Source organism: Spermophilus citellus (genome assembly GCF_964194105.1).
Source record: "Spermophilus citellus genome assembly, chromosome: 12".
Classification (NCBI taxonomy): domain Eukaryota; kingdom Metazoa; phylum Chordata; class Mammalia; order Rodentia; family Sciuridae; genus Spermophilus; species Spermophilus citellus.
In genome coordinates this window covers 126,738,013-126,763,307 of record NC_138198.1, presented here as the reverse complement: position 1 = coordinate 126,763,307, position 25,295 = coordinate 126,738,013, and the positions used below count along the sequence as shown (strand labels likewise).

Genomic DNA, 25,295 nt, shown 5'->3' with positions numbered 1-25,295 from the left:
CCTTCTCTCAAAAGGACTTCTTTGAACATTTCTTGCCAGGCAGATCTGGCAGCACATTCTCTGATTTTTCATTTGACTGAGAAAGTCTTTATTTATTCTATTTAACCTTTGAAGGATAATTTCACAGGGTAGAGAATTCTAGCTTGGTGCTTTTTTTTTCTTGCAACACATAATACCAAATATTTTACTCTTACTTTCTTCTTACTTTTATGGTTTCTTAGAGAAAATCATATGTAATTTTTCTCTTTATAGACAACATCTTCTTTTACTCAGTCTTCTTTCAAGATTATCTTTGATTTTTTTCCTTTTTTTGTTATTTATCCTGCTGCTGTTCTCTGGGCTTCCTGTGGTTTGGTGTCTGACATTAATTTGGTAGAAATTCTCAGTCATTATTGTTTCAGATATTTCTTCTTTTTTTCCTCCTTTGTGTTTTCATTATGTGTACATTATATCTTTTGTAGTCATACCATATATCACAGTTCTCACCTATTCTGTTCTTTTCTTTCCCTAGTCTTCTTTCTCTTGTTTTGGAAGTTTATATTGAGAATATTATTAAATTCAGAGATTCTTTACTGAGCTGTGTGTCCAGTCTACTAACAAGAGCCCATGAAGATAGTCTTCATTTCTGTTACTGTGTTTAAATCTCTGGAATTTCTTTTACATTTCTCTTACTTCAGTGTCTTGCCTTATATGTTCTTGCATGTTGTCATCCATAGGAGCCCTTGGCATGTTAATCATCATTGTTTTAAGTAACTAGTGTGATAATTCCAGCATCTTTGATATAACTGAGTCTGATTCTGATGCTTTCTTTCTCTTCAAACTGATTTTTGCCTGTTAATATTCCTTGCAATTTTTCCCTGATAGATGGACATGATGTGCTGGGTAAAAGGAGTCACAATAAATACCTTTAGTAGTGTGGAGATAAAGTTTGTGTATGCAGGTGGGGGCATTCCCTGGTTGTATGTTAGGTCCCAGTCTTTTAGTGAGCATGTGCCTCTGACTGTGAACTTAACACATGCTTCTCAGTTTCCCTGCACTACATGGGGATGGCACAAGATGGCTGGAAGGGGCTGGAGTTGGGATTTCTCTTCTTCAAGGTAGGTTAGGGTCTGATAAAATTCCTATGGGTTAGGCTGCATTGGGTTTCTTCTGAAGATAACCCTTATTAAAAAGAACAAAATGCTCTGGTATATTTCAAAATGGTTCCTTTCCCTTCCTCTCTACAGTAGAATGTGGAATTTTCCCTTCATACCAACTGTGAGAACCAGCTTCAGTACACAAGCTCCTGGAGGCTATATAATATAAAGATATGCCTTTACCCTACAGTGGGGTGCCTCTAGAGTTTACCCTTAGACATGTCCACCCTGACCTCCAACAATTTGTCAGTTATTGCTCAGGCTTCCATGGAGGATTGTTTTCTACTAAGTTCTGACTTCCTATATTCTCCTGCCTGTCTTCTCCAGTTTGAGGGTAGAGGTATGCCCTGTGACTTCACTTTTCTTGTGGATCTAACAAGAAATATTGACTTTTCAGTTTGTCAGCTTTTTACTTGTTAAGATGCAGTGGTGACCTATAAACTTCTTATAGTGCTGAACAGAAAGCCAGAAGTCCAAGTGGACTTTTTGAGTTACTATAAAAACACACTTAAAAACTATTTTTTTTGGTTATAAGATATGACATTTTAAAATATAAGAAATTTATAAAAAAGCAAATAAAAACTGCCCAAAGACAACTATTGTCCATAATTTGGTCCATTTTCAAATATATAATCTTATATTAGTGGACAATATTATATGAATTATGCTGTTCTTTTTCTTCCTAATGTTACATTGGGATCATTTTTCAATGTCACTAAAAAGTCTTAGAACATTTGATTTTGCAAATTTATATGACATTGCCTTGTTTAGTTTTATCATGATTTCATGATCCATACTCCTAACATTGGGCATTTAGGTCTCCATTTTTCATGATTATAATACTGTTCTTATGAACATTATTTTGAAAAAATATGTGGTGACTTTGGGGAAGGTGAAAATGACATCTAATTACTTTAAGTTTGCATAATTACTTTAAGTTTGCATTACTTTAAGTTTGCATATTTTTTTTTAAATTTAAAAAATTATTGACTGTAACAGAGGTTTGGTTATTATAGAAACCACATGGAAGTCTGATTTAGGGATATCTTCCTAGGAACCAACTTCAGTACCATTTCTTAATATTTGTGTGACTTTGGTCAATCACCATAATGTCCTTGCTTACAAAATGAGAATAACATTAGAACTACCTTCCAAGGGATTAAAAGGAGGTAATAAACTGAGTCTCAAATATGTATGACACTATGTTGCTATTATCATTGTCTATTTTTATATTTCTTTTCAACTTGAATATTTATGTTGCATTTGTATTGATTTATTCCATTGTTTTAAATGCTTACAAGATTTATATGCATTACATTTATTACAGTCTTTTTTCCACTTTGTATTTTGCCTTTTTATGTAATTAAATTTAAATTTTTAAGGTTTTTTTTTTTTTTTTTTTTGGTGCTGGACATCAAACCCATGACCTTCTGTGTACTAGGCAAGTGGTTGGTCTACCACTGAATCATATCCCTGGCCCCTTAATTTAATTTTATATATATTGGTTTGGATTTCTCAAAAGTTTTTAATTTTTTTAAGAGAGAGAGAGGGAGAGAGAGAGATAGAATTTTTAATATTTATTTTTTAGTTTTCGGTGGACACAACATCTTTGTATGTGGTGCTGAGGATCGAACCCGGGCCGCATGCATGCCAGGCGAGCGCGCTACCACTTGAGCCACATCCCCAGCCCAAAAGTTTTTAATTTTATGTAAATTACTTTTTAAATATTGTCATATATATATATATATACACACACACGCAAATTATATATACATACGTGTGTGTGTGTGTGTGTGTGTGTTTGTGTGTGTGTATAAGGGGGAAGGCCCTCACTCTCTAAGATCAGGTGAATACTAACCTGTATTTCCTTTAGACTGAGAATTTCTCTTCATTTTTCAAATCTGTGTTTTCTTTTAACAAAGTAATTTTTTCATAGCTTTATTTTATTCGTTTATTTTTTATGTGGTGCTGGGGATTGAACCCAGAGCCTCACATGTGCTAGGCAAGTGCTCTACCACTGAGCCACAACCCCAGCCCCTGTGTTTTCTTTTAATTAACATGAAAATTACACAGACTACTAGTTTCCATGCCTATGCCTCTTAGGAGTGTTTCCTTCTGTTGAGAATTAGTGCACCTATCCTCTCCAGGCAATAAGATATTTCAGACTTTACTTGTTCATTTTGTTCTGAAAGTATACAATCCCTACCTCAATATAAAATAAACTTAGTAATGAAATTCTGTCACTGATTTCTTGATTGTTTTTGTGCCTTTGTGCTTACTCACTTGGCCAGATTACACAATATCTTATTTGGATTTTGATCAGATTCATATGAGTTTGGAAGAATTTGTATATCTTCTTTAGGGTTTTGGTCTATCTTTCCATTTATTGAAGCTTTCCTTTACTACCCTTAGAAAAGTACCTTTTGCTATTCACTAACACTTCATTTTTGTGTTGCATTTGTGAATAAAGTTTTATGGAGTATATCTGCATTTTCTTAGATTTGCTCTATTTCCTATATAGTTTTTGCAGTATGCTTTCCATTAAAATACTGACTAAATAATAAATTCAGGGCTTACTCAGTAAGACATCATAAAAAATGTCGAGGGGATAAAAAAAGTTAAGGGCCTTAAAAACTGCTCTTTTGTACCAAGAGTGGGGTCATTCAGTTCTTCGGCAGCTGAACCTGATAAGCCAGAAAATTCTTCTATTCAAGTTTTTATTGTTTTATTGCAGGTATTTTCTGCTTCCATCATGTTATTTTTGTTGTGATTCTAAAAATAGATGACTTTTTTTGTTCCCCTCTTTCTGATATTAATGGTTTTCTATGTTTCTAGGTCAGGTTGTACTGTGTAAGCATTTATCATAACAGGTAAAGCATTAGAAACAGTGTTGTCCTTTCAGGGTGGTGATTACCTAAAAAAAATTAGAACAGATAACTCATTATAGCAACTTCATTAGTAGTTGTTTGTACATTTTTGTACATCTGGTGACTCATTATGAAAAATAAGCATTACAAATTACTGTTCATGCAGTCAGAGAACCCAGATCTCCATAATTTCATTCAGTGCTTATCAGAACTAAGCTGTGCTTTTACCCATGGGTGGGAAAAGTTGCATAATCTCAGGGAAAAAGAAAAATGTGGGGATCCATGTTTCAAAGTTATAGGAATTTATGGCAGTGGTAGAGCCTTACAGCAAGAGGGGGGCCTTCACAACTACATAGGCTTCACCCCTAGCATGGCCCTGCCTACAACACAGGTTGTGCTGAGCAGAAGCCTCAAGATTCTGAAGTCCTTTACAGGCGCCCATATAGCTTCTCTGGTATTCTTAAACTCTGACTTCTATTCAAAATTTGACCTAAATTTTCATTTGTTCTTTCTCTCTTCTGATTAGAATTTTTTTTAATCATTCAAAAGGAAGGATATGTGTTCTTTATTTTGTTATATTTATGTTTTCAAGAATATTGCTTAAATAAGACTTCAGTATTTAGTAAAATATTTAGTAAGGCAATTATAGAAATAGAATCTATTACTTAAAATAAGGGAAGGTAAGTCTAGTAAGAAACATGAGGAGTGGATTTTCTAATTTTCCCCTGGTATGAATTTAGTTGGTATCAGGACTCTGGATCTCTAGGATTCTGGGTTTAAAGCTTTTTGTTGGATCATAATCTTCCCATCATCTATAATGCCACCTTTCTTACTGCTGGTGAATTGTTTGGATTTCTTATTGCTCTGAGTCTTTGTTCTCTTTCTGGTTTTATTTTTCTGGATATCTAGCCAGATGACACCTTGGCTGTCTCATCCTATATGGCACCACAGAGGTCTTTTCCTTGTCGCCCTGTACCTTCACCCCCACTGATCTAAAACTCCCTTCCGCCTTACTGAAGTTGCTTTTTAAACTTTGAATGCTCATTAGTTTCTTAAGGGAAATCACAAAGGCATGTCCACTGTGGCATTCAACTTATCCTTTCTTCCTACTAAGAAATTTTTAAACCAACTCTTGATATCTTCCCTTTAACATTTTACGTAAAGGAATTAAAAATACCATTACAGCATCTTCCTCTTTTGCTCCTTATTCTCGGACTCACTGTGCTAAGGAGAAACTGTCACTCAGTTGTGCTTCCTGATCTTCCTCTGGCAGCGCATCTTCACTGTGTCACAAGCTCTTTGTATTCTTGTTTTCTTTTTTTCTCCTATTTCAGAGAAAAAGATGTCCCACTTCTTTCTAAAATGAGCTTTCCAATTTCTGTTCCTAAGTATATTTGCTCCTGCCTGCTCTGGGACCTTTATTTAGCCATTTGTCTCTTATCTCTTTCATCATCTCAAATCTATTTTTCCATCAACTCCTTTTCTACTTAAAAAATATATATATATATTCTTTCTGTGTCAAAAATATTTTAAAAGACAAAGTACTTCTGTATAAGACATTTATTAATTGAAAGTTGTAGAAAACCCAACCAAACTCAAAACTTGGCTTACCAAAAAGGGGTCATGTTGTTTCAGATTCAGAGGTAGGTCTTTTTTTTCAAGTTTAGTTTTATTCAGGGACTCATCATGCTTGTCCAATGTTGGTCATGGATCTGGATAAGACTATCTCTATTTTTATCTCCCATCCTGATTCTTCTTGCTACACTTTAATCTTAGTTACCTTTCTTCCTTGCAAAGTAGCACTAACTAGTTCTAGATCTCTTGTTTCATGTCTGAGGTTCTCCTTTCCAAGACCCCTTGATCTCCTCCCAGGATTTTCATTGCATCTTCTTGGTTCTGGTCAGGCCATGAACTCCTTGTTGAGTCAGTCTTGTAGCTGGGTAAGGAGAATGTTTGATAACTAGGCCTACCTTCTGTATGTGAAGCATATGACCTGACCTGGGTGTGCTGCTTACAGGAATATTGGAACATACACAACAGGTATCAGAGAGCCCATAACAAATATTCATATATTCTTCATTTAGACTTCTGTGAAAGGACTAGTCTAGAAGAAAGGACTTGTCTAGAAAAAATGTACCAAGTGGAGTGGACTGGACTGGACTGGGTTGATAAAAAATTTCTCCAAAGATGTGGAAAACAGAACTGAATCTTGCAGAAATACCAGTTGAAACTCTTAATATAGCAATAGAAAAAGCTACTTTTATACTCAATTGAATTAACTGACAGTGAATTTTTAGAGTCTAAGCACATATTTTATTCTTTTTAAACTCAAATTAATTGTCACCAATATCTGAAAAAAATACCATCATCTGTATTGCTGGTTAAGTCCTAGTTAATATGAAAAATATAGAGACTTCTACTAGGAATATCTCAATCCTTTTGCTTTTACATATATGAGTTATCCTTTTATTCCTGAATTGTAAGAGTTCTTTATATATTCTGGATATCAGTTGTTTGTCAGACATATGTTTTCTTTTTTTAATGGTATCTTCTGATGATCACAGGTTTCTCATTTGATGAAATCTAATTTTATCAATTTTTAATTTTATGGGTATTTTTTTCCTGTCTTAAAGGCTTTTCCTATCCAGGCTACAGAATATTCTCTAGTAGTTTTCTGGCTTTAGCCTTTTTTACTTTTAGATTTCGAATCAGTTCCTAATTAATTTTGTGTAAGGTATGAGGTAAGGGTTGTTTTCTTCCTCTCATGTTATTTTGTACCATTTGTGAAAAGACTTTCTTTCTTGATTAAATTATTTTGATGTCTTTGTTAAAATCAAAAAGAAGGAAAGATGGCTGAATAGAATAATGGTACATTTTCCAGCCACTCTCTGACTTGGGATTCAAGCAGGAATATGGCTTCTTAGTGAGGTGGGTAACAGGGTATTCACTGAAATTCAGTTGACAGCAAGAAAACCAGAGAAACAGAAATATGCTTTGAGCATAGGACAGGAAGGAGTAGTTTGGAATCGTGGTGGTGGTGCTAGCAGTAGTAGTTTACCACAAAGGGGAACAGTGACTCAGGTAGAAGGAGAGGAAACAGAGCAAACAAATTTGGCACTGGAGAACTTGTAAACAGAGAGCCAGTCTGATCTTAGCTGACCAGAGGCTGTGCAGCAAGCTGGTGTTTGAAAAGTACTCTGTTTCTTGCTTGTAAGTGGGGAACCATCTTGAAGCAGCTACCTTACTGTTTCTTGCTGCAGGAGTCCAATAGATCATAGACAGCATTGCCAGACTATACCAGCAAGTGCTTGCCTTGGTTTGAGGGTATCCCTGGTGGGTTTGTAACTCAAGTGGACACAGAGGATTGTGCCCAGGGGGGATTCCAGATGGGGACATGGAGTGGAGTGCAGCTTGCTTGCTTTTCCTTTGGGTTTGGCAGCTCATGAGACCATGTGGGGAAAGTCCAGAAGCTGATCAGGCAGGCATAATTGCACTTATGGTTTGATCCAAGGAAGACGACATTCATGGGTGATGGAGTGTGTGAGACCTGTGGAGGGTTAGCTGCCCTGCCCTACAAGTGGATTTCTCTGGAGAACCAAGAGATCCAGATGCCTACAGAGATTGGCATCTGCCTGGCTCTAGGGTGTGTTGATCTAAACTCTATGAAACATTTACCATCCCACAAAGTTCTAATCAGAGCTAAACAGCAGCCAGCAGCTGCCAAAATGTCCCCTTTAGAACAATACTTCAGCCCTACCTTGGGAGTGCATTGATTTCATCTGTCTGGACAAAACTTCAAGTGTCAGTACTTCCCATTCCTGTCTTCCTGATTGGTTAATGGAGACACACACACACACGCACACACACACACACACACACACACACACACACACACACATTTGTTATTTTATCTTATTTTGTCTTTGAAAGGTTAGGGTTATTTGTTTGGTTTTGCTTTTATTTTTGTTTCTCATTATTCTTCCTTCCCTTTCTCCATCTCTAATAGCCAAATTCTGTATTTTCTTTCTCTCTTTAGTTTCTTTTAGTTATTTTTACTCTACCTCCTTTATAGTCATCACTTGCTAACTCTTGTCTTCTTTTCCTCTCTTTTTTTGAATATTTTAAACTTTCTTTATATCTCATCTTTTCTCTTATGAGCTATAATTTTACTATCTTTTAGAACTATTGAATTTGTATAATTCCTGCTACTACCATTCATTTTGTTGTGGTTATTAGTACTATGAATTGAATAATTGACACTTGCTATTTACTTTAATGGTAGATATAGTTCAGGACTATTTATTTTTTCTGGCTGCTGTTAATTGCTGACCCCACCATTCCTCTTTTTGTGGTAATTAGTATTGTAGATATCACAATAGACAATGGGCATTTTAATGCTATGTGTCATTTTCTGCTCTTCTTGCTTTTGTTTGTTTCCCATTTTTTTCTAAGAAGGGCTGGAAAGGGACTGGGACACTGAGTTCACTGGTAAGAGATTCTACTGCTGAGCCATACCCAAAACTCAGCAAAGTGACAATTCATCTTGTTCTGCACACAAACTAACCCTGTTCAAGCATCAAAAATATTTTAATATGTAGAAGAGGGAGTGCAAAAACCACAAACCAGTCACAAAGCCCCAGGTAGGAAGCACTGTGGGGCAGGTACCTTGAGTCCCACTCTTGGACATCTGCTCCTACAGCAAAAAGAGACAGATTCCAAGACAGTGCTTCAGAGATCCCACAGTGTTGCAGCAGTTTTCAAAGAGTGAATTATATCAATAGTTCTGCAGTGGCAAACTGAGAGTCATTGGTGGTTGAAGATAGCTTAAATTATACTGAACATAGGCATTAAAGCTTAGATATGCCAAGAACACAGAATTATTATTACAAAAGAAATAACTACACACCAAAGGACACCCTTAGAAAAGAGAAGGAGCAATCCCTCTGAACAGATAGGAAAACCTAAAACATCTGAAAGCATGAGGAAACAGGCAAACAAGTCTCCACTCAAAATTTATAGTTCCTCAGCAATAGACTATAGATATGGAAGGAGATGAAATTCCAGAGAAAGGCTATAAAGATGGATTTTAAAATAATCATGAGCTAAAAGAAAAGTTAAAGAACAAATTAAACAAATATAAGCAGTGAAAGACCTTTAATTAGTGGTAGAGTCTGAAAACAATCAGAACTCCTGAAAATGAAAGACAAAATAGATTAAATTAAAAATTTACTTGAAATTATCATAAACAGATTAGATTACATAGAAAAAATAACTTCAGGCCTCAAATATAGGGTATCTAAGTTTGAATGCTCAATATTCAATAAGTTTAGAAATATAAGAGCATGATCAGCATAGATAAGACTCTGGGACAACATTGAGGTCAAGCTTAAGAGTCATTGAGATAGAAAAGGGCACAAAGATGCAGGCTAATGGCATTAAGAACCTTTTCAGTGAAATAACAGAAAAAATTCCAAACCTTAGGAATGAGATGGACATTCAGATACGAAAAACATATAGAATTCCAAATAGATAAGATCAAACAAGAACCTTTCCAAGATACATCATAATCAAAATGCCTAACATGAGATTTGATTAGTAAAATCCACACGAGAAAAGCATCAAGTCACATTTTGTGGTGTTTTAGTCAGCTTTTTCACCACTGTGACTTAAAGACCTGACCAGAACAATTGTAGAGGAGGAAAAGTTTATTTGAGGGCTCACAGTTTCAGAGGTCTTAGTCCATAGAAGGCCAGGTCCGTTCCTTAGGGCTGAGGTGAGGCAGAACATCATGGCAGAAGAGTGTGGTGGATGGAAGAAGCTTACATGATGATGAGAAAGTAGAGGGATACTCCACTCACTAGAAACAAAATATATACTGCATAGCCAGGCCCCCAGTGAACCACTTCGTCCTGCCACATCCCACCTGCCTCCAGTTACCACTCAGTTAATCCCATCTGGGATTAATTCACTGATTATGTTAAGGCTATAACCCAGTCAGTTTTCCTCCTTGCACCATCTCACATGCAAGCTTTTGGGGGACACCTCACATCCAAACCATAACAAGTGGTAAATCAGTAAGGCTTACTTCTGAATTGTCAGCTTAGATACTAAAACACAGAAGGACTTGGCATAAGAGAATCCAAGCTCTGCATGAAAGCAATTGCCAAGATTGTTATATCCAGCAAAGCCATCATTCAGAACTGAAGAAAAAATAAAAGCTTTCCAGGATAAACCAAAAAAATTCATGATCACTAAGCCAGCACTATAGAAAATACTTAAAGAAATACTACACACCAGAGAAACTCAAAAATATACTCCAGGACTGGGGCTATATAGCTCAGTGGTTGAGCACCTACCTTGCACGTGTGAGGTACTGGGTTTGATTCTCAGCACCACATAAAAATAAATAAAAAATAAAGATATTGTGTCCATATACAACTTAAAAAAATATTTGAAAAATGCACCCCAGATCCTCAAATGGATGAAGCTCACTACCCGAGCCATTAAGCAACTGAAAATTAAGACCAAATTAAATATATGGAACAAAAATAGCAGAAAATAATAAACATCTCTCTGTCATAACTCTGAAAGTAAATGTTCTTACCTCTCCAATTAAAAAATATAAACTGGCAAAGTGGATAAAAAAAACAAGATCCAACTATATATACTATTTGCAAGAGACTCATCTTATAGGCAAAGATATCCACAGGCTGAAAGTAAAAAGGTGGAAAAAATATTCCATGCAAAGGGAGTCTGAAAATCAGCAGGACTAGCTATTGTCATATCCATAGAAGCAGATTTCAAGTGAACGGAAATCAAGAGAGACAATGAAGATTGCTACATAGTGGTAAAAGGAATAATCCAGCAAGAAGTTATAATAATAGTAAATATTTGTGACCCAAAAGTTGGTGTACCTGATTATGTAAGACAAACGTAATGGCATCAGTCCCAGCTAGACCCCAGTAAAGTTATACTGGGCAATGTCAACATATCCCTCAAACTAGTAAGTCATAATAAAGACACTGCTGACATGAATAATACTATAACTCAAAAGAACCTAACAGAAATCCTTAGACTATTTAATTAAATAGTAGCAAGATTCACATTCTTCTCAGCAGCTCATGGAAATTTTGCCAAAATAGATCATATCTTAGGTCACAAAGCAAGTCTTTCCACATACAAAAACAAAAGAAGAAACCAAAACCCCTTAAAACAATATAATCTCTTGCACCTTATTAGATCATAATGAAATGAAATTAGAAATAAACAGCAAGAAAAAAATTATAAAAACCAAATAAAAACATGGAGATTGAGCAGTACTCTTTTAAACAAAGAATTGATCATAGAAGAAATGAGAAATTTTAAATATTTCTAGAATCAAATAAGAATAATGATAAAATGTATTAGAATTTCTGGGACATTATGAAGGCAGTTCTAAGAGAAAATTTTATAGCATTAAGCACCCACATTAAAAAAATTAAAGAAGGGCTGGGGATGTGGCTCAAGCGGTAGCGCGCTCGCCTGGCATGCGTGCGGCCCGGGTTCGATCCTCAGCACCACATACCAACAAAGATGTTGTGTCTGCCGAGAACTAAAATAAATAAATAAATATTAAAAATTAAAAAAAAAATAAAAGAAGAAGAACAGATTCCAAGTAATCTAATGCCATAAGTCAGGGCCCTAGAAAAGCTAGAATAAACCAATCCCCAAACCATAGAAGACAGAAAATAATTAAGGTCAGAGTAGAAAATAATAAAATAGAGAATAAAAAATGTAAAGAATGAATGCCAGCAAAGATTGGTTGTTTGAAGAGATTAAACTAAATTGATAAACCCTTAGCCAAAATAACCAAAGGATAGAAGACCCAAATCAAGCTTAGAGATGAAAAAGGAGATCTCACCACAGACATTTCTGATATACAGTGGGTCATTAGGGACTACTTTGAAAACTTGAATTTTAATATATTGGAAAATCTAGGAGATAGACAAATTTCTAGACACATACTAACTGCCCAAATTGAACCAAGAGAATATAGAAAACCTATAGCTAAGAGCAAGCAATGGGATTGAAGCAGTAATAAAAGGCCTTCCAACAAAGAAAAGCCTGTACCAGATGGATTCTCAGCTGAGTTCTACCCAATATTTAAAGGATAATGAATTTCAGCTCTCACTAGTTATTTCATGAAATAGAAAGGAACACTCCCAAATTCATTCTATGAAGACAGTATCATCCTCATACCAAAACCAGATAAAAGACACATCAAGGAAAGAAACTGCGGACAATTACCCCTGATGAACTTAGATGTGAAAAGTCCTCAATAAAATATTAGCAATCCATATTCAAAAGCACAATTGATCAAGTTAGATTCATTTCAGGGGTACAAGGTTGGTTCATCACATGCAAAGCAATAAATGTGTTTTATCACATAAGTAGAATCAAGGTCAGAAATCACATGTTCATCTCAATAGATGCTGAAGAAGCTTTTCAAAAAATCTAGCACCTCTAATGTTAGAAAATAAACACTGAAGAAAATAGGGATAGAAAGAACGTACTTAAACATTATAAAGGCTATGTATAGCAAACCCACAGTCAAGGTCATTGTGAACAGAGAAGAATTGAAAGCATTTCCTCTAAAATCAGGAACAAGATAAAAATGTCTATTCTCACCACTCCTATTCAATATAGTTCTTGAAACTCTAGCCAAAAGGAATTGGGAAATGAAAGGAAATTAAAGGGATACAAATAGGAAAAAAAAGTCATCGAACTATCTCTGTTTGCTGATGAATGGTTCTAAACTTAAATGACCCATGATAAACAAATTCAGGAAGGTTGCAAGATACAAAATTTTCAACATAGAAAATTCAATAGCTTTCCTATTGAATGAATTTGATGAGATCAAGAAAACTATTTCATTTATAATAACCTTAATGAAAAGTAAAGTTTTGGGAATAAATCAAACTAAGGGGGTAAAAGACCTCTACAATGAAAATTATAGAATACTGAAAACACTGAAAAAAGAAATTGAAGAAGACCTTAGAAAATGAAAAGACCCCTTCCCCCATTCATGGGCAGGCAGAATTCATAGTGTCAAATGCCCATATTACTAAAAGTAATATACAGATTCAGTGCAATCTGGGGATGCACTGAATGGGGATCAAAATACCAATGACCTTGTTTATAGAACTAGGAAAAAACAGTCCTGAAATTCATATGGAAGAATAAAAGACCCAGATAGCCAAGGCAGTGAGAGGTATGATGAAGGCATGATAGTACATAATCAAATTATACTACAGAGCTAGAGTAATACAACCAACAAGGTATTGGCATAAAAACAGATATGAAGACCCGTGGAATGGAATAGAAGACACAGAGATAAATCCGCATAAATTCACTCATCTCTTCCTTGACCGAAGTGTCAAAAACATAGTTGGAGAAAAAATAACCTTTTAAACAACTGGTGCTTGGAAGAACAGAATATCCTTACATAGAAGAATTAAACTAGACCCTTCTCTCTCACCCTGCACAAAAATCAACTCAAAGTGGATCAAAGACCTAGGAATTAGACCAGAAACAATGAACCTGATAGATAAAACATAGGGTCAATAATCCAATATATGGGAGCAGGCACTGACCTCCTTAATAAGATTCCTAAATCTCAACAAATAAAACCATGAATCAATATATGGATGGAAACAAATTAAAAAGCCTCTGGGCAAGAAAGGAAACAAGAATGAGAGAAAATCTTTGGCAGCTATTCTTCTGACAGGGGATTAATATCCAGAATATATACTCAAAAAAAAAAAAACTGAGACCAGAAAAACTAATAACCTAATTAATAAATGGACAAAAGATGTAAAGACATTTCTCAAAAGAAGAAATACAAATGGACATCAAATATATGAAAAAATGGTCAATATCCTTAGCAATTAGGGAAATGCCAATCAAAACTATATTGAGATTTTATCTCATTCTAGTTAGAATGGCAGTCATCAAGAATATAAACAAAATAATTGCTGGAGAGGGTGGGGAAAGTGGTATACTTACACATTTTTGTTGGGAACTCAGATTAGTACAACCTTTTTGCAAAGCAATATGGAGATTCCTCAAAAGACTAGAAATGGTATTTATCAAAAAGATCTAAAGTCCGCATACTGTAGTGACACATGCATAATAATGCAATTTATAATAGTCAATTTATGGATCCAATCTAGTTGTCCATCAGCAGATGGATGGATAAAGAAAATGTGGTGTATGTATGTACATATATGTGTGTGTGTGTGTGTATATACACACACACACACACACACATACACACAATGAAGTTTTACTTAGAAAAATTGTAATTATGTCATTTGTAGGTAAATGAATTGAATTGGAGAACATCATTGGTAAATGAAATAAGCCAGACTCAAAAAGTAAAAGGGTTAAATGTTTCCTTTTCGAAGAGCATGAGGAAAAGACTACAGTAAACAAAGACGAATGGGGGGAGAGAAACGGAGAGAGAAGGGAAAGCATATGGAAATGGCAGGAGACCTTCAATGATACATAAAATTATAAGAGGTTATGAGGGGCAAGGGGGAGGGAAAAAAAGGGAGAGAATTGAACAATAGCAGGGGAGGTAGAGAGGGAAGATGGGAGGGGAGGGGAGGGGAGGGGGGATAGTAGGGGATAGGAAAGGTAGCAGAATACAACAGTCACTAATATGGCATTATGTAAAAATGTGAATATGTAACAGACGTGATTCTGCAATCTGTATTTGGGGTGAAAATGGGAGTTCAAAACACAATTTGAGTCAAATGTATGAAAGATGATATATCATGAGCTATGTAATGCTTTAAATAATCAATAAAAAATAAATAAATAAAAAAATGCTGTGCCTTGCAAAAAAAAAATGTTTCCTTTTCGTATACAGAAGCTAGAGAGAGAAAAGAATATATATATATATATATATATATGCGCACATTTATAAATTTTTTGAGTCTCTTCAGTATTCTATAATTTTCATATATATATTCTTTTTTCAGTGTGATTGTATTGAATCTATAAGTAGTTTGGGTAAATAGATACTATACACACACACACATATACATATATGTGTGTATGAGTGTGTGTGTGTGTGTGTGTGTGTGTGTATATATATATATATATATATATATATATATATATATATCTCACAAAAATAGAAGACAGACCAATAGTATAGAGGAAGGGGATTCAGAAGGAGGGAAGGTCATCAGGAAGTAGTTGTAGCCATAGCATAATTTGAATCATATATACTATAATGCATTAATTAAAATAATAATAGAAGATCAGTATAGTAGAGTCAGTGGATTAGGGGAGGGAGTAGGGAAGAAAAAGGGAAAGTACTGGCAATGAGATTTATCAAATTATGTGTGAATATAGCATAATGAATCCCACTATTATGTACAATTGTAATGTGCCAATAAAACATCAATTGCTTATAAAAGTGGTTCTGTTTCTGGACATGTATTCTATTGATCCATTTATGTGTCTTTTGAATCAGTTCTGCACTGTCTTGATTGCTGGAGCTCTATTGTAAGTGTTGAAGTCCCTTTTCTTTTTTCCATGATAGTTTTGAGTATTTTAGGTCCTTAGCATTTCTATGTGGATTTTAGAATTATCTTGTTATTTTAAATTATTTATAAGTATTATTTATAAAGTGTTTATGAAAATGATTGCTAGAATTATGATTGTGATTGCATTGAATCTATAGGTAGATTGGGTAAATAGATACTATATATATACACACACACATACATATACATACATACATATATATGTGTGTATGAGTGTGTGTGTGTGTGTGTGTGTGTGTGTATATATATATATATATATATATATATATATATATATATATATCTCACAAAAATAGAAGACAGACCAATAGTATAGTATATACCAATAGTATATTTGGGTAAATAGATACCGTAACATTATTCAGTCTTGAATCCATGAACTTGGTTATCTCTACCTGTTTGACAGTGGACTTGGCCCTTTAGATTGATTTCTTGTTCTAATAATGCACATAAGGTACTTCACATGCAGCCTGGCATAATAAGCTTCCTTGTAATGTTTATATCTTACTAGTTCCACTACTTCTCACAAAGCTTTCTCAGATGCTCTCTATTTGTATGCCTATTTTATGAAGCTTGCAAGTTGACCTTGGTTATAGAGCTAGTATATGGCCAGGCGTTGTTCAGAATCGTGTCCTTATCATTCTTATATGTGCATTGATACTGGACGCCAAGATGGTGAGCCTTAAGTTTTATTTGGTGCATTGGGGAATGGTCTAATGTACCCACAGGTTTCAGTTGGAGTCTCCTACAGTAAAATTTATCTTGAGTGGTTTAAAGAGTACAGAAATGTAGTGTGGATATAGGATCCCAGTGTCTTGCCAGTAGCACAGATGGAACATTTGCACCTGAGATACACACTCGGTGGCTTCTCTCCAGAAAACATCACCTATTAGTGCACTTATTCTAGAGCTCTGCCTCTGCCAGCCCCAAGTAATAGGGCTTCTCTGCACTGCATTTTCCATAAAATGGCTTTTCCCATCCTCTGCTCACTTCTGACCTTGGGTATGCAGGGCCATTGTTTTAGTCAGTCTTATTTGCCACTGTGACCAAAAGACCTGATAAGAACAATTTTAGAAGAGGAAAAGTTTATTTGGTACTCATAGTTTCAGAGGTCTTGGTCTCTAGAGGGCAGACTCTGCTGCACTGGGCCTAAGGGGAGGCAGAACATCATGGTAGAAGAGTGTGAAGGAGGAGAGCAGCCTGGGTCATGCCAGCCAGGAAGCAGAGATGGTCTAGCTCATAAGGAACAAAATATATACCCCTAAGGTACATCCCTAAATGACCCACTTCCTCCAGCCACACCCTACCTTCCTCTAGTTACCACCAAGTTAATCTCTGTCAGCAGTTTAATGCACTGATTACATTAAGACACTCATAACCCAATCATTTCACCTCTGAACTTTCCTATATTTTTTCACAAATGAGGTTTTAGGAAACATCTAATGTCTAAACCATAATAGGTATGCTTGTCTCATCAAGGGGCAATCAAGGCACTCATTACCTAGCTAAATGGAGGGTTGAGAATGGGAAATGGTGAGTGTGAGACTCACAGATTGAAAAATTGTCAAAAGTTTGAGGGAGCCATAAATGATCCCCCAGTGAATCTTGTTTTGATAATTTATAGATAGGGTTTTCTCTATTGACAGTAATATGTAAACAAAGCATCATGAGAATTTGAATTACCCTTATAAATTCTTTGTTTTTGAGAGAGAGAGAGAGAGAGAGAGAGAGAGAGAGAGAGAGAGAATTTTTTAGTTCTCGATGGACACAACATCTTTGTATGTGGTACTGAGGATCGAACCCGGGCTGCACGCATGCCAGGCAAGCGCACTACCGCTTGAACCACATCCCCAGCCCCCCTTATAAATTCTTAGCTAGTATAAACTAGTATAAAAACCAGTAGGTAAGTCTGTTTGTCCCTTTTTGTATGTGTTAATCTTTTAGACAACAAAACAATTGTGCTTCTGCTATTTATTAGTGGGAGGACTTTCAACAAATCATTGTTAACCTTTGTCCATCAGTTTTCTCATCTATGAATTCAGAAAACTATAAAACATAATTACTAGCATTATTTTTTAAATAATATTTCAAAGCATTTTTTAAGCTACTGTATGTAAAATGCTGAATTCAGTGGTAGGCAACAAGTCCTCCAAGTGCCACCTGTGTGTACACACACTTTGACCCACACATTTCCTGTGTGGGCTGTTGAAATGCAGACAGAGCTGAACCTTCTCTGTAAGATAAATGTAAGTGGGCGCGAAGGACTGGCAAAAAGAGCATGGACCTTTGAAGCCACCACAGCATCATGATTGTTTTGAAATGGTAGGATATCTGGTAATAACAAATAACAGCAGGTTTGCCTCCTGCAGGAATTTCTTGTGTATTAGCTCAGACAGTTGCCATTGAGATGTTATTGGTTGTTGAATCGGGAGTGTATTTTCTCTGGTGTGCTGAGGATAAGTCACATGGAAATGGACTCGTGGTTTTCTGTATGGCTGTGCTACTTACTGCTAGCACACAGGCCTGCCCTTGCCATGCCAGTCGGAGGCCTCTCTTGCTTTGCTCATAGCTGTGCAGTAGTGCACAGCAGAGCAGTCACATCTGGTCCATTCAGAATGTCATTACCGAAGCTTTGCTTTTCACAGACTTCGCCTGCTTCTGTCCAGCCCTGCAAATGACAGTAGAGCTGTTTGGGAAGGGACAATGTTGTTTGGCATTCGATCCTGTACCTAGAGGCAGTGGAGAAAGAAGCTGCACAGTTTTTGTTAATTACTCAACAACAGGGAGGGAAGTGTGGGCTGCCACCATAGTTGGGGCAGAGATGAGACTCTCAGAAGCCAGCAGAGAGAATACCTAGGTGAAGAGTGCCCCTCCCCAGGACATGGGATGCCTGCCTCTGGTGGCGTTTTCCACTTAAGTTACATTGTTTATTATAGAGGAGTGCCCTGCAAAACATTGGTTTTTACCTTTAGCTGTGCTTCAGTTATAGGAGACAGTATAGAATTTGTGTAACAGGGCATTGGTCCCAAGACAACTTGGCTTTGGTTGTATTTTGTCTTATGAAATAACTAAACCTAGGGCCGAAGAACATTTGCTCTTCTGTTTTTCCCATGTGCTTTGCCTTCTGAATTGTGCTTCATCGTATTCAGGTGTTGTATCATCTTGCTACGGTGTTACTGTGCTTAATGGTTGCTCTTTATGGTGTGTTCATTGGATCTGTGAAGCTCATCCTTACATGAGCTGGGCAATGCTGCCAGCTATCCCCACGCAAAGAGGCCAAGGAGAGTGGAACATGGGTATTGTTTGCTTCAGTGATGGAGTTGCTAGTGTCCAGCTTTGAGCTAGTTAGGAGCCCAGGCAAGGTTTGGCCTTGCACTTTAGTAAGCATGTGCAAGGACTTGTACTCTTTTGTGAGCATGTGCAAAGATGTTCATTTTGAATGCTGTTCTTCTTCCCTTACCTCCTGTTTATCTGCTCTCTATTCTCTCCTTTCTCAGGGCAGTGTTCTCCTTGTTTCCTCTCATTTTATGGTCTTTCTTTGCCTCTTCTGTATTTGCTTCCTTAAGCTTCATATTTCTGGTTTTCTGTTTCCATTACTATTGCATTGACCAAGTGATAAGAGCCTTAATCAAGACAAAGGCTCTTCACGTAGTCTTTTCATTAGAGACAAGGTACATGTCCTGACTCACCTTCAACATCCGTTTCTCCTTTTCTAGGAATACACATTAATTTTCTCTAAGGCTCTAGTCTCAGTTCAGGGCCAGGCTTTGCTGTTCAGATGTCCTTGGGTAAATCTAGAACTTAACATGATAAGTATCCCTATGGACCTGCCAACCTGAAGACTCTTGATTTGTTGTCCTGCCTTATTATAGTAACTAACAACCTTAAATTGTTTTCAGGATGCATCGAAGATGGATATGTGAAGCTGATTGTGATAAATTTTAAAAATAACAGAGAACACCTACCTCTTATTGGAAAAGTTGGCCTTGCTTGGAGAACTAATATTTTTGATGGCTTTATAAAGGTAAAAAAACCAAACAACAACAACAACAAAACAGTTGCTTCCTTTTCTTCGTATCATGGTTTCTGTATAACAAAATGAGGGTGTTGATATATATCTATGATGCTTCCTTTAAAGTGTTGGACTTTTTATTCTGGTTTACATGAGCTGGGCAGTGCTGCCAGCTATCCCCAAGCAAAGAGGCCAAGGAGAGTGGAACATGGGTATTGTTTGCTTCAGTGATGGAGTTGCTAGTGTCCAGCTAGTGTCCTTGTAGATCTGTGGGCATTCCCTAAGCCAGTGACAATCACTTGATTCCTCCATCAAGTTCTTATCAAGCACCTTTTGCTCTTCATGGTGTGTGTAGTTAGACTAGAGCAGTGTTTGGGTTGAGCTGACTGCACTCTCCACTTTCTTAAAGCCTGTCTGTTCTGCAGAGAGAGAGCAGAGCTGAAAGTTGGACCAGGCAAATAGCATTTGCTCAAAATGTCATCATCATTCCTACATGAATTTAAAGTTTTCTGCAGTTATAAATTCTTATTCCAGGATACAGGTGTCTTTTTGATAGTTACATAAAAAATTAAACCACTTGGATGGGAGTTGATTTAGTGTTGGAAATTGGTAGGGAAGGATGGAAGGATGTAGGAGGAAGGAGAAAATATTTGGCACAATGAAATGTTTTACTCATCCTATTTATCTAGAAGCGCACATTTAAAATTTGGTAAACATTATGTTTATCACACATAAAAGAATGTTGTTTCATGTCTTTAAGAGCATAAACCTAACTTTTTATTTTCCTCTGATAGCCTTAGAGGGGGCCTAAAATAAAAATGTGTACTAAGATAAAATATTAGAATCAAAATTTACCTTGTGGACTAAGAAAGTCTGAATATAAATATGAATTCTGTAAAGGGCCAGCATAATCTTTAAAAATAATTTGTTATGTGTTTTCTGGAAGTTTAGAACAAGATGAAAGCTGTCATTTAGTCTCACTAAGGGACAAGGGGAAATATAGTAATTATACTAAGAAGCAAAGCTTTATTCCAGCTCTATTATTAAAACAACATCTCTAATGGAGCTGTATGCAAGGCCAACTAACCCTAAATAGCACTTCAGCAGCAAATGTACTTGTGTACTCCTCATAGCAGTTCTTACAGAGGCTGAGGCCCTTCAGTGAGCTCTGGGCAGAGGTGCAGGCTGCTGTGGATTTTCCCAGGCACTCAGGCTTCTGGCACAGCAGCTTGATCTGGAAACAGGATTCTGAGTCCCTGAAGTAGCCAGTGGACTGCCTGGCTCTGGATAGTTCCCCTATAAATTCCTTCTCTTGGATGAACTTTGGGAGAAGAAAGGAGGACGATAGCTCAAAATTCTGTGCCTTCTTCTCAGCTGGAGGGGGGCATGGTCAATCTGCATTTGCCATTTATATATGGGGTCACTACTAAGACTAAGCTGTCCTTGTTCCCAAAGAAGGAAGTCAAGTGAATGATATGTTCCTTGTGTTTGCCGTGCAGCTCAGGCATAGGAATAATGAATTAATAAAATACATTTGAGAAGTTGCTCTCAAGGAGCTAAAGCCTTTATTTTTAAACAAGAGCATAAGATATAAAGTGTTTTTAGGTATATATAGCTATTAAAAATAGACGTAAAAAAATTGCTTCTGAAAACTGCCTCTGGAAAGGAATCTTCTGACACTTAAAATGCCCATCTGAGCAAATACTGGTAAGAAAGTATGTCACCCAACTGATTATAGTGCTAAGGACAAAAAAATAAAAAACCAAAAATAATGTAGATGACAGAGGATATGTTGCCTTGTTACATTGCTTTATTTGAAGTGACATGTCCTGGCAAGGGTCCTGATCCTCTGGACTTCACTGTTTCCATATGAAAATTCTTCTCTAGAGCTTGGAGTGAGTTCAGAAGCGTGGTGGCTGCTATCACCTGCTGGGATGGTGGAGGTGCCAGTGAGAAACATCTTGAAGTGGGGTCAGCATTAAAAACAGTAAAAGCAGATCAGTTTTTTCCTTTTAAATAAGTCAGATTTGATATAATTTTTTTTCCTCCTGAGGATTGAACCCAGGAGTGCTCAACCACTGAGCCACATCCCCAATTTTTTTAATTTTTTATTTTGAGACAGGGTCTCACTAACTTGCTTAGGGCCTTGCTATGTTGCAGAGGCTATCCTTGAACTTGAGATCCTCCTACTTTAGCCTTCTGAGTCACTGGGATTATAGGCCCACACCACCAACTAAAATGCATTTCAAAGATACTTACAATGGCTGAATGTCAGTAACCAATCCACATAGGACAGTTGCTATATGAGCAGTGACCACACTATTTTACAAAGACACTTTAGATGTCCAAGTTCCCTATAAAGGGTGCCCTGCTGCAGTCATCAGTGTGATATATGATACAGCACTCCCCTGTTCTGTTTGCTCTCAGTTCCTATCACGCTTTCTGACGAATTTTCTTTTGGTAAGCTTTTCTTGTATGTCTACCTTTCCTTGTCTTTCATGCTTTGGTATTTTTTGATGTTATTTTAATGTTCCTTATAAATCTACATAGAGTTTGACATAAGTTTTAACTTAAACTAGGTATTTAGTATAGATCTGTCATTCTGCTTTATGCATGAAGAGTTGAGGTCAGTAGAGCCTGCCATGGGAAGATCCTGGGTCCTGCATGTTGTGGGTGCTCATGCCCCATAAGAAGGGTGCTCTGGCTACTTTGCTGAGAAGTGTTGCGGCTGGCTGCATAGGTTCTGCTGCAAGCTGTTGGTGCCATGAAAGAGCAGGGCATTCCCACGTGGACGGGTGCTATAGTCTGCCAGACACTCGATTTTGACCCTGTTATGAGAATAGGAGCTAATGTGAGACCTGCCCTGGCAACTCTGGAGTCTCCCTTCCTGGGCCTGGTCATACAGACTGGTCCTCAGTACAACCACTGTGTCATATTCTTTCAGCCTTTGTGCATGTGCTCTTTCCTTTTCTTTCTCCTTTTTGCAGAATGAATTCTTTTCAGCCTTATGACAGGGCTTACTTATCATTCATTTGCTAATTCATCAGCAAATATTTATTGGCCACAAAGGGCTAGTCTGACCTGGGTGCTCAGGCATGTGAGATGAGTCCAAAAACCAACAAAACCACCACATTAAAACAACATCAAAAAACTGTCTTCCATTGAGCTTATGGCCTGTGGAGATAGGAGTGTCAAGGAGACTTCCCCAAGGAACTAGTGTCTACTCTGAGTTCTGAAGGCTGAGACATACCAAGGGTTGGGGAGAGAGTTTAGGCATGGCCCTTTGTGGGGGTGGGGGCATGGCAGGTTTGGTGCTGGGATAATAAGGAAAGTGCCTTTTTTATCTTCCTGTGCAGAGTGTGGTTATCTGCCACGGCACCTTGAATAGGGTGCTGAGGGACAAGGGAGGGATGAGTGAGCCCCCAAAGCAGCACAGCAGGATCCACATGTGACGCTGAGCATGGTTTTGGAATAGCTTTTCACTCAGATCCAAAGAGAAAGAGAGAAATAATGGAGTTCATCCAGGGCTGGGGTTTGGCTAAACCTGCTCTCAGGTATGATGAAAGAGAGGCAAAGGAAGTGTTCATCATCAGTTCAGAGAAGGACAGGGAGGTCTAAAGTAGGTGAGAAGAGCCTGAGAAGGGAGAACTGGAGGGCAGGGGGTGAGGATGCATGCACTGTGCTCTCAAGTCATTTTACATTTCCACTGTGATCCACATACATGTGAATATACATATTCATGGGTCATTAAAACACAAATTCATAAGATAATACTTATGCTTATTATGTATGATGCTTGTTGAAGTTTGCTGTTTTATTATATTTTGACATTTAGTTGTGCCCCCACTAAATGTAATTCAGGATGCACGAATTAGTTGTGATTTGCAGTGTGAAAATTCTAGGTGAATCTGAAGGATAGCCATGATGGAAGTGGTTGTGAATAAGCTGAAAGGTAAAGAGACATAGAAACAGTGTTGATCTTGAAGGAGAACACTTAGGGGAATGATTTGTTTAAAGGTAAAACCCTGGAAAGGAATGACTGAAGTGAAGTGGAGAGCAGACCATAGACGTCATGTGGTGCAGGAATTGAGAGTACCGAGACCCTGTGGGTATTGGAATCCTTCAGGGGATAGTGAAACCTGGGAACAAGTGAGCGGAGAGAGAGACACAGAGGCAACAGAGGGCCTGCCTTGCAGTGAGAGGGATGAGCATGAGGTTGGTTATGACTGAGTCCGGGTGAAGCAAGCGTGGAAGCGCTGGAACTTCAGAGCCTCAAAGAGCAGGGGTTGTTGCAGGAGAGGAGGCCACAGTCTGTAGGTGTCATCGAGACACTGGAGGAATCACTGCTGCTCTCCAGGGCAGCGTGGCCCCATGCTCTTGGAAGCACTTCACAACCATCTGTGTCCTCTGTGTGATATCTGTTGCCTCTAAATGGTGAGACTGTGTGGACAGGGGCAGCGTTTGTGCTGCACCTCTCAGGCTCTGGCACTAAAGTTCTGTACCATATTGGAAGATCCCCAGGCCTCCCCTTCTGTGTTGGAATGAGTGTGAATGTTAAATGATGAGGCAGGAAATACTAATTATGGTTTAGGCCACGAAATGCCAGTGATAGTCTTCCAATTTTGATGTCACATGCAGGATTTCCAGTCAGTTTTACATAGAGTCACAATCTCCATGAAAATTGCGTCTAATAGGCCATTTTATTTCCATAAATCTTGTTTATTTTTAGAGTTGTTCTATAGTGGACATAACACTATTGGATGAACACAGGAAGCCCTTTTGGTGCTTGAGTTCTCCAGTTTGCATGAGATCTGCAGCCTGCCCCTCAGATGGTCCCAATTTCTTGGGACAGACATACTATGTGGACTACATGGATACAGAAGGAAGAGTGCATGCGGAGCTGGTGTGGATTGAAGAGACTGAAGAATACTTCATTGTCAGCCTGGTTCTTTACCTCAGTGTGGCAAAAATAAACCATTGGTTTGGGACAGAATATTAAGAATTGACAGTAGAGGACAAAGTGTGGTGTGCTGTTTATTTTTGACTAACAAATTTGTTCCTGGTATTGGAAGTTAAAATAAAGCATATTGCAGTAATCTGGTGGCTTTTTACTTTACATTAGAAAGTATGATTCGCGGGTCATTTTAAGTTAATATTTAGAAGTCGAATTAAAATTTAAAAATAAAAACAGCATGTCCCAGGGCTGGGGTAGTAGCTCAGTGGTAGAGGCTTCCCTAGCATGTGTGAGGCATTGGGTTCAATTCTTAGCATGCATTTAAATAAATAAAACAAAGGTCAATTGACAACTAAAAAGTCTTAAAAAACAAAACAAAACAGCATATCCCAATGAAAATTCACTTAAAACAAAAAGGGAAAATGATATTTACTTTTCTTATGCCCTTATTTAAAAAAAAAATTAAGTAAGTCTACCTAATCTACATGTGTGCTGGGTAGCTTAATCTTTGTATTTTCTTAATCGGTAAGAAGCCCAAATGAGAATATATATTTGAATATATATTTAAATATAAACTTCATGGTATTCATTAGAATTACACAGTGCTGTTTTACAGCTCAACAGCCATTTTGTTATTTAATAAAACAAAGTAAATAAATGTGGCAAATCCAAGAAGTAAGATGTATCTGAGATCATCAGAAGAAATACAAATTAAAAATAGTTTCTGGG

At 37.2% G+C, this 25,295-nt stretch overlaps 1 protein-coding gene across 1 annotated transcript in view; it reads left to right on the top strand.

Moving 5' to 3' along the window:
- FBXO15 (F-box protein 15) overlaps positions 1-24,611 on the top strand; it is a gene marked incomplete at both ends in the record, with an annotated part of 61,416 nt that extends 36,805 nt beyond the window's left edge. Inside the window, 2 exons of the mRNA XM_081262857.1 lie at positions 19,500-19,624; positions 24,342-24,611. Coding sequence (XP_081118983.1) covers positions 19,500-19,624; positions 24,342-24,611 — 395 coding nt within the window. The remainder of the gene's footprint in view (positions 1-19,499; positions 19,625-24,341) is intronic.
- Between the last annotated feature and the right edge of the window lie 684 nt (positions 24,612-25,295).